At 34.0% G+C, this 15,778-nt stretch overlaps 1 protein-coding gene across 5 annotated transcripts in view; it reads left to right on the forward strand.

Moving 5' to 3' along the window:
* AGL (amylo-alpha-1,6-glucosidase and 4-alpha-glucanotransferase) overlaps positions 1-15,778 on the forward strand; it is a 72,714-nt gene that overhangs the window by 29,917 nt on the left and 27,019 nt on the right. For all 5 annotated transcript variants that reach the window (XM_072834665.1, XM_072834661.1, XM_072834663.1 and 2 more), the window contains exons 12-24: positions 731-918; positions 2,492-2,615; positions 3,185-3,348; positions 4,117-4,218; positions 4,338-4,493; positions 4,590-4,740; positions 5,787-5,911; positions 6,001-6,113; positions 6,224-6,358; positions 8,031-8,161; positions 11,415-11,551; positions 11,835-11,968; positions 12,890-13,065. In XM_072834665.1, coding sequence (XP_072690766.1) covers positions 731-918; positions 2,492-2,615; positions 3,185-3,348; positions 4,117-4,218; positions 4,338-4,493; positions 4,590-4,740; positions 5,787-5,911; positions 6,001-6,113; positions 6,224-6,358; positions 8,031-8,161; positions 11,415-11,551; positions 11,835-11,968; positions 12,890-13,065 — 1,836 coding nt within the window. The remainder of the gene's footprint in view (positions 1-730; positions 919-2,491; positions 2,616-3,184; positions 3,349-4,116; positions 4,219-4,337; positions 4,494-4,589; positions 4,741-5,786; positions 5,912-6,000; positions 6,114-6,223; positions 6,359-8,030; positions 8,162-11,414; positions 11,552-11,834; positions 11,969-12,889; positions 13,066-15,778) is intronic.

The raw sequence follows: 15,778 nt of genomic DNA on the forward strand, positions 1-15,778 counted from the left end.
ACAAAATTTTAAACAATACATGATTTATGGTAGAAATAGTGGATGTGGATCCCTTTCACAAAGATGGTGCGAAGAAGGAAGTCCCTGCCCCTCCCAAAGCCGAAGCCAAAGCAAAGGCTTTTTTTTTTTTTTTTTTTTCAAAGCAAAGGCTTTGAAAGCTAAAAAAGCAGCGCTGAAAGGCGTTCACAGTCACATACACACACACACACACACACACAAGATCCACATGTCACCCACATTCTGAGGACCCAAGACCATATGTCTCCAAAGCAGCCCAAATACCCTCAAAAGAGCACCCCCAGGAGAAACGAGCTTGATCACTATGCCATCATAAGGTTTCCCCTGACTACCAAATCAGCCATGAAGAAAGTAGAAGACAACAACACACTCATGTTCATTGTGAATGTCAAGGCCAATAAGCACCAGCTCAAACAGGTTGTGAAGAAGCTTTACAATATTGATGTGGTCAAGGTCAACACCTTGATCAGGCCTGATGGAGAGGAGAAAGCATATGTTTGACTCCTGATATGATACTTTGGATGTTGCCAACAAAATCGGGATCATCTAAACTGAGTCTAGTCGGCTATGAATCTAATTATTTTTTTCACCATAAAAAATAGTCCATGTGATTTTAAAACATTTCCTTGAAGTAAATGTTTTCATGTTATTTCTTGAACCATTGAAAGCAAGCTCCTTTTTTTTTTTTTTTTTTTTTTTTTTTTTTTTACAGGTTCAGAAGTTTACCTAAGGAGAGAGCTTATTTGCTGGGGAGACAGTGTTAAATTACGCTATGGGAATAAACCAGAGGACTGTCCTTATCTCTGGGCACACATGAAAAAATACACTGAAATAACTGCAACCTATTTCCAGGGAGTACGTCTTGATAACTGCCACTCAACGCCTCTTCATGTAGCTGAGGTACAGAAATACAATTCATCTACATTAGGCAAAGAAACGTAGTATTCATTCTTTGCTTCCTTAAATAAAATATACAAGTACACGTTTCCTTTTGCTCGTTGGATACCAGCATTGATTTGGTGGTAGTACTTAGCACTTCAGCATAATTTCACACTAATAATAAAATCTTTTGATGCAGGTGTTAGGGAATACTGGGCTATAAAATGTTTAACAAGTTAATATTTTTTTTTTTTAACAAGTTAATATTTTTATTTCAGTTTAGGGAAGTAGATCATATGTCTCTGATAACACATACATAACCAAATCGCCATGTATATTGTTAAAATATTACTAATATTTTATTGTTAATTTTTAAAGGATTGATATTAATGTTTTAATAATATGCAAATATCTATCTTATTGTTATTCTTAGGTTGCTTTTAATATATTAATAAACACTGTGAAGTCACTTGTTACATGTTATTATGTAAGCACTAACATTACAGTATATTAAACCTCATTTTAGCCCCATTGATTAGCCCCATTTTATTTCTTATTTATAAAATGTAAGTGTAAACAAAGGTTGTTTATCCCTCTTTGGGCTTTTTACAGAAATTGAAACAATGCCAATATTTATAGCATTATCTTCTACCTAACACAGCTTTGTAAACACAATTTTCATCCTGCTAATAAGATCTTTGGTAGCTTCCTAGTGATAACTTAGTGCTCTTTGGGAATGTATGCTTATCTGGAAAACACTTATTTCTCTTTTTTTAAGGCAGCATTATAATGAGTATGTTTCAAATCATATGGTGAAAAATTGATTTGCTTTGGAAGAATTCAGTGAACATTAGTTAATAGAACATTTTTTAGCTCCAAAAACTAGCAAAGGTTTTTCCTTATTATGCTTTTAGCAACAGCAAAATATATATATAATTATAAGATTATTGTAACATTTTGGCAAAACAAAAAATTAAAACTCAATTTACATAATTTTGAGTTACAAAATCTTCTAGCACCCTACTTGATAGCTGATAGAATTCAAATTATTTTTTATTAAATTTTATGCAAACATGTCAAAAAATTGGAACCAATTTGATTTCTGGTTAATAAGAGTTTATTACCATTTTTTAGGAAAAGTTGGCTTTATAAAGTATAGTCAGACTTAATCTTTGCAATAGCTAGATAACTCACCAGTAGGGAATTTAGCAATAATGGCTTCGTCAACTGCCTGCAAGTTAATAGTTTAGAGGTATTGAAAAAACACGTAAAACAGGGTGAAAGCTTAGCAGAATCAGTCTTATGGTTTACATTTTTTAATGTGACACTGATATTTTTCTTCTTCCTTTTTTCCCCCTTTGTGTCTCTATATCTTTGCAAATTCTAATCCTTTTTAACTATTTTATTTTCTTTATAATTTCTGTTTCTGTGTATTTCTTACATACGCACAATTAAATTTCTTTGGAAATTCTTCTGGGATTTCAATTTTGTCTTGTTCCATGACATGTTCAAATCTGTGCCCAGTCTTGTCTCCTTTCCTTCCCCCGAACTTTCTTTTCTCTTTGTGTTACATTTGTGACTGTGCTTTTTGCAGTACATGTTGGATGCTGCTAGGAAATTGCAACCCAATTTGTATGTAGTAGCTGAACTGTTCACAGGAAGCGAAGACCTGGACAACATCTTTGTTACTAGACTTGGCATTAGTTCCCTAATAAGAGGTAGGCTTGTTGAAGTGTATTTCTCATCTAAAACTTTAGTTTTTGTTTAAGCCAATTAAAAAGCATTTAGTAGCATTATATACAATGTTTAATAATTTTCAAAATAGTTAGTGTTCTTTAAATACTTCGCACAAAATTTCCTATAACTCAGTCTCTTTTTATCAAGAAAAATTTCCACTTTGGGGTAAAATATCTCATTTTAAATTGAAAGACCAGTAGGATGAATTGATGACTCATGAACAAAATCACTTGTTTTTGAAAATACACAAATCTGTTTTAATCTCCTACTTTGATAAATGAGATGATCTTAGATTTTTTTCCTGTAGATTTTATATAACCAACATCCTACTAAAAAACATGTTTCCTTTTACCTCCAGGAGCCATTTCTCTAATTATAGAGAAGACTTTTTTGTCAGTTAAACTAATAGACGTGTTTAAATGTTTAAAGCAGATTTATTTTTGATAATATTTATGCAGTCTTTTTTTGGAAAGTTAGTCATGATAAGAGACTAACCTCTTCTTGAACAATAATAATGAAGACCATTAAAATATTCTATAATGCTTTGCAGAGGCAATGAGTGCATATAATAGCCATGAAGAGGGCAGATTAGTTTACAGATATGGAGGAGAACCTGTTGGATCCTTTGTTCAGCCCTGTTTGAGGCCACTAATGCCAGCTATTGCACATGCTCTGTTTATGGATATTACCCACGATAATGAGTGTCCTATTGTGGTAAGCATCAAATCTGTTTCTTTTATATACTTATTTTGCTAAACTCATATGTGGAATTTAAGAAGAGGAACAGATGAACATGGCCCCCCATGAAAGAGAGAGGCAAATCATAAAGCAGACTCAGCTGTAGAGAACAAACAGGGTTGCTGGAGGGGAGGTGGTCAGGGGATGGGTTAAATGGGTGATGGGTATTAAGGAGGGCACTTGTGAGCGCTGGGTATATATAGTAGGTGTGGAATCACTCAAGTGTAGAAACACATGAAACTAATATTACATTCTGTTAACTAACTGGAATTTAAATAACTTGAAAAAGGAAAATATAAATAAATGTTTTGATGTTCAGTTCTCTGATATTTATGGCAATATTATGCATATACTTCAAAATCATGTCTTAGGGCAGCCCCGGTGGCTCAGCGGTTTAGCGCCACCTTCAGCCCAAGGCCTGATCCTGGAGACCTGGGATCGAATCCCACATCGGGCTCTCTACATGGGGCCTGCTCCTCCCTCTGCCTGTGTCTCTGCACCTCTCTCTCTGTCTCTCATGAATAAATAAATAAAACCTTTAAAAAAAACAAAAAACAAAATCATGTCTTATATTTATAAGTGATTGGGTACATAGTTTTTGAATGTTTTGTTAGTTTTAAAGCAAATTAATGTCTCTTAGTATATAACTATATAACTGTTCTTTTACTTCATTGTGCTATAGGATGGCACTTTGCATTTGAAAGAAAATAAACCTTGGGGTTTTTTTTTTTTATTGTTTTTCAGCATAGGTCAGAATATGATGCTCTCCCAAGTACCACGATTGTTTCTATGGCATGTTGTGCTAGTGGAAGTACTAAAGGCTATGATGAATTAGTGCCTCATCAGGTATGTTTATGTGTTGTTTTTTTTTTTTAAGTCCACATGGCCAACAACTTTGAGCATTTTTACCAAAAGTTCTCATTATAATTAAAATGTATACATGGCTGAGTTTTAACTTTGTTCAGATTTCAGTGGTTTCTGAAGAACGGTTTTATACTAAGTGGAATCCTGGAGCATCTCCATCAAATACAGGTGAAGTTAATTTCCAAAGTGGAATTATTGCAGCCAGATGTGCTATCAATAAACTTCATCAGGAGCTTGGGGCCCAGGGTTTCATTCAGGCAAGAAACTAAATTTTTGTAAGTTTCTTAACATTCAATTTCAGAGTAAGTCATCCCAGTTTGAGTGCTAGTATGTTTTCTTTTTCTGTTTCTCAGGTGTATGTGGATCAAGTTGATGAAGACATTGTGGCAGTAACAAGACATTCACCCAGTATCCATCAGTCTGTTGTGTCTGTGTCTAGAACTGCTTTCAGGAATCCTAAGACTTCATTTTACAGCAAGGAAGTGCCTCAAATGTGCATCCCTGGTAATGCAACCTAAAAATGTTATTGTGATAATATTATATTGTTTTATTAAATCATACTATGTTATATTAAATTGTTCTTATACATCGTATATAATAACACAGTGCAAGTGTGGTTGTAGTTGAGAAAAAGAATTCGAAATTTTACATAACTTGGGGCACCAGGCTGGCTCAGTTGGTAGAGTGTGCAACTCTTGATCTTGGGGTCATGAGTTCAAGCTCCATGTTGGATGTAGAGTTTACTTTAAAGAAAGGAAGAAAAGGGGACACCTGGGTGGCTCAGCAGTTGAGTGCCTGCCTTCAGCCCAGGGCGTGATCCTGGAGTCCCAAGATCGAGTCCCACATCAGGCTCCCTGCAGGGAGCCTGCTTCTCCCTCTCCCTCTGCCTTATGTCTCTGCCTCTCTCTCTGTGTCTCTCATTAATAAATAAAGTATTTTTTTTAAAAGAAAGGAATAAAAGGAAGAAAATTAATTTGGGGCAACTTACATTTTTATTACATGGAAAAATACCTGGACAGAAATATTCTCAAATATTAACATTTTTTTGAGTTGTGAAATAGCTTCATTTTCATTTTTTTCAAAAAAAGATTTTATTTATTTATTTGAGATAGAGAACATAAGGGAGAGAGAGAAAGCACTAGCAGGGGGAAGGGGAAGAGGGAGAAGCAAACTCCCCACTGAGTAGGGAACCCTGGAACTCTGTCCCAGGACTCTGGGATCATGACCTGAGCTAAAGGCAGACACACCCAACTGAGCCACCCACGTGCCTTTTATTTTCATCTTAATTCATTCTCTGTTTCCTAATTTGTATAACAAACATGTATTTCTTTTATACCTAGGAAATATATATGTATATTCATGTGTTTTTATATATGTATATACATGTATATTTGTAGAGGATCTAAGTGTATATCTGTGTATGCGCATGTACATACATATACACATATATAAACCAAATGAAAAATAGTTTAATATTTAAGTTTAAGTAGCAATTCCTAATTTAAGATGGTTTAATATGAAATTTCTTTGACATTTTTATATATTCATAGGCAAAATTGAAGAAGTAGTTCTTGAAGCTAGAACTATTGAGAGAAATACAAAACCTTATCAGAAGGATAAGAATTCGATCAATGGAATGCCAAATATCACAGTAGAAATTAGAGAACATATTCAGGTATTTGGAACTCTTATCTTACTACTGTGTTTAACATCTTGAGGACATTAGAATTATTGATTGAATTGTTTTATACAATTTTTTTCAAGCTTAGTGAAAGTAAAATTGTTAAGCAAGCTGGAGTTGCCACAAAAGGACCCAATGAATATATTCAAGAAATAGAATTTGAAAACTTGTCTCCAGGAAGTGTCATTATATTCAGGTATGTTGGAGTTCAAACCGTTGACTTTATTTGTAAAATAGAATACATATTCTGTTAATTTTGAATAAATCATTCCTAAAAAATAACCACTTTTTAATTAATATTTTCAGAGTTAGTCTTGATCCACATGCACAAGTCGCTGTTGGAATTCTTCGAAATCATCTGACACAGTTTAGTCCTCACTTTAAATCTGGAAGCCTTGCTGTTGAAAACTCAGATCCTATATTAAAAATTCCTTTTGCTTTGTAAGTATGCCTTTGTTTATGGAGATTTGCCATTTAATAATTGATAAGTTTTCACAAGCCTGGTTTAAGCAGTTTTAAGGGTCCTCAATATCCTTCCTACTCAGACAGTGGTCTGAGGACCAAGAGTAATGTCAGCATCATCTTTTGTTAACATTTTGTCCTATTACTTTATCATTGGTGTATGTGCTTGCATGTGCGCACTCTCACAGTCATGCAGTCTCTATATGTAGCTATAGATTCAAGCAAACATACACATATATATCTGTACACACATGCACACAGTTTTTTGAACTGAGGTTAAGTTGCATATACCATATTCACTACCACACCGTTTTTTAAATTTTTTTTTTTTTTGAAGTAGGCTCCACACCCATTGTGGGGTCTGAACTCATGACTCTAAGGTCAAGAGTCACATACTCTTCCCTCTGAGCCAGTCAGGTACCCCAAGCTAAATTTTTTTTGTTCATTGGCTGTGTATTTATTCAGTGAAATATCATTTTATGTACTAAGCCATTTTTCTATTGTGCTCAACTTTTTATAAGAGCTTTCATCATTTAGGATATTAACTCTTTATTCAAACTATTAGGAAAGTAGTTGCATTTTTAAAAACTCTCTGATGAAGCAATTTTATGTTTCTGTAGAATGCTTATAAAACACATAAAATAAAATGCATTAAAAAAATGATGGTTATTGATCTTCAGACCTACTCAGATTATCCTTGAGCAAAGCCAAGAAATCTGCATTTTAATAAGCTCCAGGTAATTTGTATGCAAGTTCACTGGCTACATGTCAAAAAATATTTGCCTAGGATGGAGTTGATACTGAGGCTGCTGATTAATTTGATTAAACTTGATTCACAAACTGCAAATGAAGGAAGAGTCAGTCCTGGCTGTGAGGACAGAGTCTGTCAGAAACAAGGAACAAAGCACAGCCAACTATAATTCTCTCAGTTTTATAGAATGAAATGACCTGAATAGCTAAAATTACAAAAAAATAGAGTTTGGGTTGTATTCAAGTGTGGTCAGTTAGACAGTCTCACTGCTACCTGGGCAAAGAGAAACCAAAGCCATGATAGACACTTGCTTCTGACTATTATCAAGAAGCATCCTTATCTAAGAAGATCTGGTTTCTTGAATAACCCAGCTAATGGGCAGTGCAACCTTAAGAGGCGAGAGAAGGGAAAGGAGAGAAATACCAAATGACTTCTGAGGTGGTTAACTGTGACTTTTGATTATCTCTTTGCTGGTCCTTGACAAGTATTTTGATTTTAAGATAATTGGCATAAAAAGTCACTGATGTCCCACTTAGGAGAATATAAAGGAGGAAAAAACCCAAGCCCATCTAGAAAGATTTAAAAAGCAAATTTGTGAGAAAAAGGTTGTAGCAACCAAAAGATATTTACAGCATACTTCTAAGTAATAAAATTTGGCAATTGATCATTTTCTTGGCTTGAACTAAACATCACTTCTAACTGAATCCTTAGCATGTTTTATCCATTAATTATTATTTATAATGTATGTTGTTTATAATGTATATCATAATGCTGAGTTCCAAAAACATATATTGCTAAAATATTTTATGGTTATGGTTCAGATTTTTCTTCTTTATTTTTATTGACAGCAGGTGAACTTTTACTGTATTTAACCATTTCTCTTTATTTTCCACTTCTTAGTATTGCCTCAAAATTAACTTTGGCTGAGCTGAATCAGGTACTTTACCGATGTGAAGCAGAAGAACAAGAAGATGGTGGAGGCTGTTATGACATACCAAACTGGTCATCTCTTAAATATGCAGGTCTCCAAGGTAAACAAATACAAGGATAGTTAAGCTTTGAGGTTTTTTTGTTTTTGTTTTTTAAGGATCATATGATGTCTTCTTTATAAAATTAATGTATGGGCTCAGAATTCAACTGCTTGAATTCAAATTGTGGCTCTGCCACCTACTCAGTCATTGACCTCCAACAAGTAACTTCACTTCCCTGTGCCCCAATTTCTGCTGCTATAGAATGTGAATAATATTGCTAAGTCATAGGCTTTTTTGAAGACTAAATGAGAACATTTATTTGGGCCCCAAATACATTCATCTTCCTTTCTCATCTATCTGGAAGCTTTGTTGCCTTGCATAGTTGCTTTATCCTACAAAGAGAAACTTACAGCAAAATACTATGTAGTTAGAGTAGTTATAAGACAGGATATAGGACCTAATTATTTAATTAACTGTTTAACCCATATAGTTGGAGATGTTTTCTTGGATTTTTATCTAGGAAATTTGATTTATCACACATGTGTTCCCAGTTTATATAGTATTCCACATTTCATGCCTCCTTTGCAACTCCTTATTTTCTTTGTCCATCTAACCCATCTTTAAGTATGAGTTTGATGCTTACATTTTCCACAAAGAATTCCTTGACTATTACTTTTCACAGTAATATTTTTGTCCCCTGGATACCCATTGCATTAATTTACTGTACCTCTTATTTGGCTCTTGGAATATATTGTCTTACTTTAAATTAGTACAGTGTGCTTTGTGAATATTTATTATTGTGTTTAGGAATGGGTTGTAGTGGGGATCCCGGTGGCTCAGCGGTTTGGTGCCTGTCTTCGGCCCAGGGCGTGATCCTGGAGTCAAGGAATTGAGTCCCACATCGGGCTCCTTGCATAGAGTCTGCTTCTCCCTCTGCCTGTGTCTCTGCCTCTCTCTGTGTCTCTCATGAATAAATAAATAAAATCTTTAAAAAAAAAAAAAAAGGATGGGTTATAGAGGGACACCCTGGTTCAGGGGTTGAGCGTCTGGCTTTGGCTTAGGGAATGATCTCAGAGTCTTGCATCAGGCTTCCTGCATGGAGCCTGCTTCTCCCTCTGCCTCTTTCTCTCTGTGTCTCTCATGAATAAATAAATAAAATCTTAAAAAAAAAAAAAAAAAGAATGGGCTGTAGAACCAGACTCCTTGAGTTGGAGTAAACTCTACATGGCTCAGTTTTCTCCTCTATAAAATGGAAATAATAATAGTACCTACCACAAGGTTTAAATGACTTAATTCACATAAAGCACGTAGACAATGCTTAGTTCATAGCTAGTATTTAGTTCATAGCAGGTAGATTGTACCTTAAAAAAGAAGAATTTTTGCCCTTTTTACATTCTTGGTTTTTAGCTTTTGTACTTTCTACAAAACCAAGCACATAAGATGCTCTCAATAAATTTCCTTTAGGCTTCTGTACTTACGACAGTTTTTTTCTAAAACAGTCTCACTTTCAACACAAAGTGTTTTGTGCTGTGAGAAATACAGAAATGTATATGTTACCTGTCATAGACTGCTATTTACTCCATTTTCACTCTGAACGTTGAACTCTGTCTGGTACTTGACTGGAAAGACCACACTTTTGTGAACTTCTTTTCTGGTCTTTGTCTTTCTTAAAGCTAAGTCTAGTTCTTTACTAACTCTCCTGATTTACTTTTTACTTTATATCAATCCCTTTTTTCTCTGACAGTTGAAGATCTCCACTGGGTATTTCTTGCAGGCTGTTAATAGCAACATCCAATTAAGTCAGATTTACCAACTTCGTTGACTTTCTGTCCCCTAAACAAAATTCCCCTTCTCTTCTTCCTTGCTTATAGTAGTATGTATTCAGTCATGTTGGAATCCAGGAATCTGTTTTTTGGATCTGTACCTTTTATCTGCAGTATTCAGTCAGTAATTGTGACTGGACTTTTTTCTGTGTTCTCTGTGGTATACCATATCTTTTTATTTTCATAGTTAACACCCTATTTAAAGACTAAATCCTGTCTCCAAAACCAAGTAACCAATTTTCCAACTTTTTGTAACCTCTTCCACAAAACATTCCACCCCTTTGATCAGATCTCTTTTTCTAAAATGCTGCTCCATCGTGTCACCATTATTCAACAAGTGAAACTTATATTTACTGAGCAATATTTGCCTTCCCCAAAAATGTTAGAGCAAAAGTGGAACATTATTTTATACTGTCTTGCTTTCTAGTTTTGTTTTGCTTTTTTTGTTTTGTTTTTTAATGTTTTAAGCTTTGTTTCCTGAAGGAGGCTGTAAGCCCCTTGAGGGGAAAAAAACTACATCTTAAATTTATATATTTATTTTTTAATTTCTCAAGACCTGCTATATACACAGTAAAATTAAATCCTAAATATATAAATAAATTTAGTCAATTAATTTGGTGAGGCTATTTATATAATATTTTTTAAGGTGGAAATTATTACATTATTGGATAATGAAAGAAGTACTATTATTCTGTCATTGAAATAACAATCTGTATACACAGAATTCTAAGTTTCTCTTTGAGCATTACTTAAGGATATGCCCGTATACCTCACCTTGATAGCTTGTTTAGTTCTAACTTCCTTTTATTATATTTCGAAGAATCTTTCCTTTTTTTTTTTTTTTTTTTTAAGATTCTATTTAGTTATTCATGAGAGACACAGAGAAAGAAGCAGAGACACAGGCAGAGGGAGAAGCAGGCTCCCTGCAAGGAGCCTCATGTGGGACTAGATCCCGGGACTCCGGGATCACGCTCTGAGCGAAAGGCAGATGCTCAACCACTGAGCCACCCAGGCATCTCCAAAGATTCTGTCCAAAGCAGGCTTTATTATTATTATCACCAAAGATGCTCTTGCTCTCTCTGAAACTAGTCCTGTGATTGCCTGAATATTAATGATTCCACCAGTTTTCAACATAAGAAGATACAGACTTATCTTTTTCCCCTAATGCCTTAAGGCAGAGAAACTGCCAGCTACTTGCCTTTCGATATTATAATATTAAAATTCAGAAGAACATGTCGAGTCCCAGAAGTTAGGAATCTTGGAAAGCTCTGCATAGCCCCTGTGACAGTAGTCCCCTTCAGTATGTCTTTGTATCTCGGGTCAATGTTACCACGCTTATCTCCAGCCAGGGGAAGTCCCACTGTGGTCTTTGCAGCCCTTTATCTACCTCTATATGTGTTCACTCCAAATCATTAGAGACAGCAATAGCCCAGTCATTGGGAACAAATTGCCTCTGCCAATAACTGCATGATATTTCTATGAATTTTCAGGGTTAATGTCCGTCTTGGCAGAAATAAGGCCAAAGAATGACTTGGGGCATCCCTTTTGTGATAATTTGAGATCTGGAGATTGGATGATTGACTATGTCAGTAACCGGCTTATCTCTCGATCAGGAACTATTGCAGAAGTAAGTAAAACTATTCTAGTTCAAAAAACAAGGAAACAATAAAAACTATATTACTATGGTATAAATAAAATTGACATAGTTTTCTAGCCTGAAATATTTTCCTCCCTTCTTCATCATCTTCCAGTTCTAAAAAATGGAAATCCGGTTGATAGATTACTAGGTAGTAGAGCTACATGTTTGGATTTACCGCTTAAAATACACCTAGCCTAAATAAGTAAATAAATAAAAATACACCTAGCCTGTAAAGACACCAAATTAACTTCTAAAATTATTTTTATAACAGGTTGGTAAATGGTTCCAGGCTATGTTCTTCTACCTGAAGCAAATCCCACGTTATCTTATCCCATGTTATTTTGATGCTATATTAATTGGTGCATACACCACTCTTCTGGATATAGCATGGAAGCAGATGTCAAGGTATATACAACAAACCTTGAGTAAATAGGCATGTTTGTGTAGAAAACATATACAGTCAGTTTATATACTCTTGAAAGACCAAAACATAAAGAATTGTCATAGATTCATACAGTTGAAAAATTTGTTAAGTGGATAGTAAATGTATTTGCATCCTTTAATCTGGAGCATACAAAAACAAACAGGGGTATTAAAATCTCTTCAGTAAAGCTAAAAAACCATGTTCATGGGAAAATTTAATTGTCTCATGTTACTGGTTTCTATTTATTCATTGACTTGTTAATAGATAAAATTTTTAGAACATGCATACACAGTTCTTTTTCTAATTTTTTGTTAATTAAGAGAAAAGTTACTCTGATATTTTTTAATAATAAATTTATTTTTTATTGATGTTCAATTTGCCAACATACAGAGTAACACCCAGCGAAATGAATTTGCCTTTATTGGTACATTTCCCTAAAATGAAATTACAGATCAGAATGTGCCACTGAAGAACCACCAAATTGATTTGGGCATGATTTCAGAAAGAACAAAACTTAAGCCCTTCCATTTGTTGCACAACAGGCTTTGGACTTGAAGCCAGCTATAATATTGGGTAAAATGAAAGCAGTTCTGAAATCTAACCAAATTGAAAATCTTCAGCCAATATTACTGTTGTTACACATCTAATAGACTATTTGAAAGAAACAAATTAAAATGACACTGCTGAAAAATTGTGAAACATTGTGTATGCGAGATGAGTAAGTTCTAGAGATCTGCTGTGTAATATTGTGCCTGTAAATACTATTGCGTTGTCCACTTAAAAAATCTGTTAAGAGAGTAGATTTCAGGTTAAGTTGTTCTTAACACAATAACATTTTTAAAAAGAAATAAAATTTTTGTATTTCTACAAATAATATTTTAAACTCAGTCACTTTTTTACAGCTTTGTTCAGAATGGTTCTACCTTTGTGAAACACCTTTCACTGGGATCAGTGCAAATGTGTGGAGTAGGAAAGTGCCCTTCTCTGCCACTTCTTTCACCTTCACTTATGGATGTACCATATAGGCTAAATGAGATCACAAAAGAAAAGGAGCAATGTTGTGTGTCTCTAGCTGCAGGTAAGAAATCACATACAGGTGAAAAATGTGTTAGTCTATATTATTCAAAAAGGTAAAGTTACAGGGAAATCATTATTTAAAAAAAAAAAGACTCATGATGTTATCCAAACTTTTATGAGACTGCTTAGTAAAATTTCATAGATATTCACTTGTAGAACTAATTTTTGTACTTACTATTTAATTAATACTGTGCAACAGGCATTATGTGTTTTTCATTGTTGCTGATTAATCCTTTTCCTCTTCATGTTTCTGTTTTTTTGAACTCTTGACATTTCGTATTTTTTATCAGATTTGTTTTACTACCTTTAATCTTACACTTTTTTCCAAATTTAAGAAATTAACTCAATCTTGTAAATTACCAAGAGATAATGGAAAGATCCTCTACAAGTTACAAAACAAAACAAATGTTAAATAATTTTTTATTGTATGTCTCATTGCAATCAAATGCTTTCAACTGTATTCTTTTGGCATCCTTTCCTGCAAGTAGCATTAAAACCTGAATCAACAAATCTAAGTAAGCAAAATAGGCTAAAGAACAGACTTTTATTTTCTTTTTTAATGTATTTCAAGCTATTTATAGAAAGTGCTTAATATTTATTTAAGGCCACTGAATTTAGAACTTTCCAAGATAAACTGAAAAGTACCAAATTGCAGGATGACAGTAATAGTACATAAGTGATTTCCTCTTTTTACCCTTAAATTTGCATCTACCCAGACCAAGAAAAAAGACTTAGTAAGAACTGACAACTGAAAAAGAAATTAACTTTTCATTTAGGATGATCATATGTTTTAATTACATAATCATGTTTTAGATTTTCACTCAACTATGTCATCTCCTCCTGGTCTTATATTTCCCCTCTGAATCCATGCAGATACTCATGAAACTGAACTGGGTCATTGAGGAAAAAAAAATTGATATGCAGAAAGTGGTTCTAAAGCCTACTGCTTAGAAGCCTATTACACAAAATAGTGATCTCAACATTCTTGATTATTCACTGCTGTTGTTAAGCACTCCCAAAATAAATACACTGATAATACCAAGTACATTTATAATCAGGTATAGTATAAAACAAAAATAGAAACTAAAAAGATGGGATCCCTGGGTGGCGCAGCGGTTTGGTGCCTGCCTTTGGCCCAGGGCGTGATCCTGGTGACCCGGGATCGAATCCCACATCGGGCTCCCGGTGCATGGAGACTGCTTCTCCCTCTGCCTGTGTCTCTGCCTCTCTCTCTCTCTCTGTGACTATCATAAATAAATAAAAATTTTAAAAAAATTAAAAAAATAAAAAAGAAACTAAAAAGATGTGTTGATAAATATAAATAGAAGTTTTGATATTTGCTTCCGGTGTTGCAGGGGAGTGTTCTATATACTCCATATTAACAAAATATAGGACTGTACTCAGATTTGCAGACAGGTTTTTGGGGGTTCATTTTAAAATGCATACCAAAGCCTTTGGTGACAGTGGTACAAAAAAATTATAATTTTAAACTTGTATAATAAATGACAAGGTAGAAATCACAAGATAGTGATCTATAAATCCTATACTCTTAGAGGTCAAAAGTTAACATAAACATTGCTACATATTAGTGCTAGAGATTTTATAGTTTTGACATCTTAACAAAGACCAATTACCTGTACTTTAGGACATATGAGCTCAATACCACCCTTAAATCTATCTATATTCATATTTCATACTAGGTGTTAAATGGGTTAAAGTACCAGGAAGTCTGTGTGGCATAGAATACTATATATGTTAACTGCTGTTCTCATCATCATCAAAGTTACAATCATCAACCTCATATGAACCATATGTCAATAATCAACCATGTGTAAATAATACCCAGAGTATTTAGGAAATTTTATACCATTATTTTGGAGATGATGTAGAAAAGAAGTTTAGTTCTGAGCCTTTTTAGAAAATAATGTCTACCCTCCATAAGGTAAAGACCCAATAAGCAGAAACTTAAATTTTGAAGTATACTTAAAAATGGCCAAAATTTTCTTTTATCTAGCCAAATTATTTTGCCTCTCAATTTACCTCTTATAATTAGTTTTTTATTTTTCATTCATTTAGGAAAATTTTATATACATTATATATATTACATACCAGTTACAATTTTCAGTGACAGTTACAGTTTGGTAAATAAGCCAAATAAGGTTTCTGTAACTGTGAATCTTATTTTCCACTAGGGAGAACTAGGGAGAGACAGTTATTCATTCAACAAACTGGAAAACAAGCAAACGATAATGTCAGATATGTTATGAATGAATGATTATGTTATGAATGAATACTGTATACATTTTATAGAAGTCCTTAGTTTTCCCTTCCTGAAATATGTCTTGTATTTTTGCTTTAGCATAGCTCTTTTTTTGAGTAGAATGCTTAGTTTCCTTTACTTTCCTATTGATTATTGTTTTTAGTACCAATGAGAATAACAGTGTATTCTTGACATGTTTTATAAGAAACCAAATTCAGGGGATGCCTGGGTGGCTCAGCGATTGGGCTCCTGCCTTCAGCTCAGGTTGTGATCCAGGGATCCGGGATCGAGTCCCACATCAGGCTCATCTGCTTCTCCCTCTGCCTATGTTTCTGCCTCTCTCTCTCAGTCTGTCTTTCATGAATAAATAAATAAATCTTAAAAAAAAAAAAGAAAAGAAAAGAAATCAAACTCAGTCTAGAAGTAAAATTTTAGATTTTATCCATCAGTCACC

Source organism: Canis lupus, chromosome 8 (assembly GCF_048164855.1).
Source record: "Canis lupus baileyi chromosome 8, mCanLup2.hap1, whole genome shotgun sequence".
In the NCBI taxonomy this organism is placed as follows: domain Eukaryota; kingdom Metazoa; phylum Chordata; class Mammalia; order Carnivora; family Canidae; genus Canis; species Canis lupus.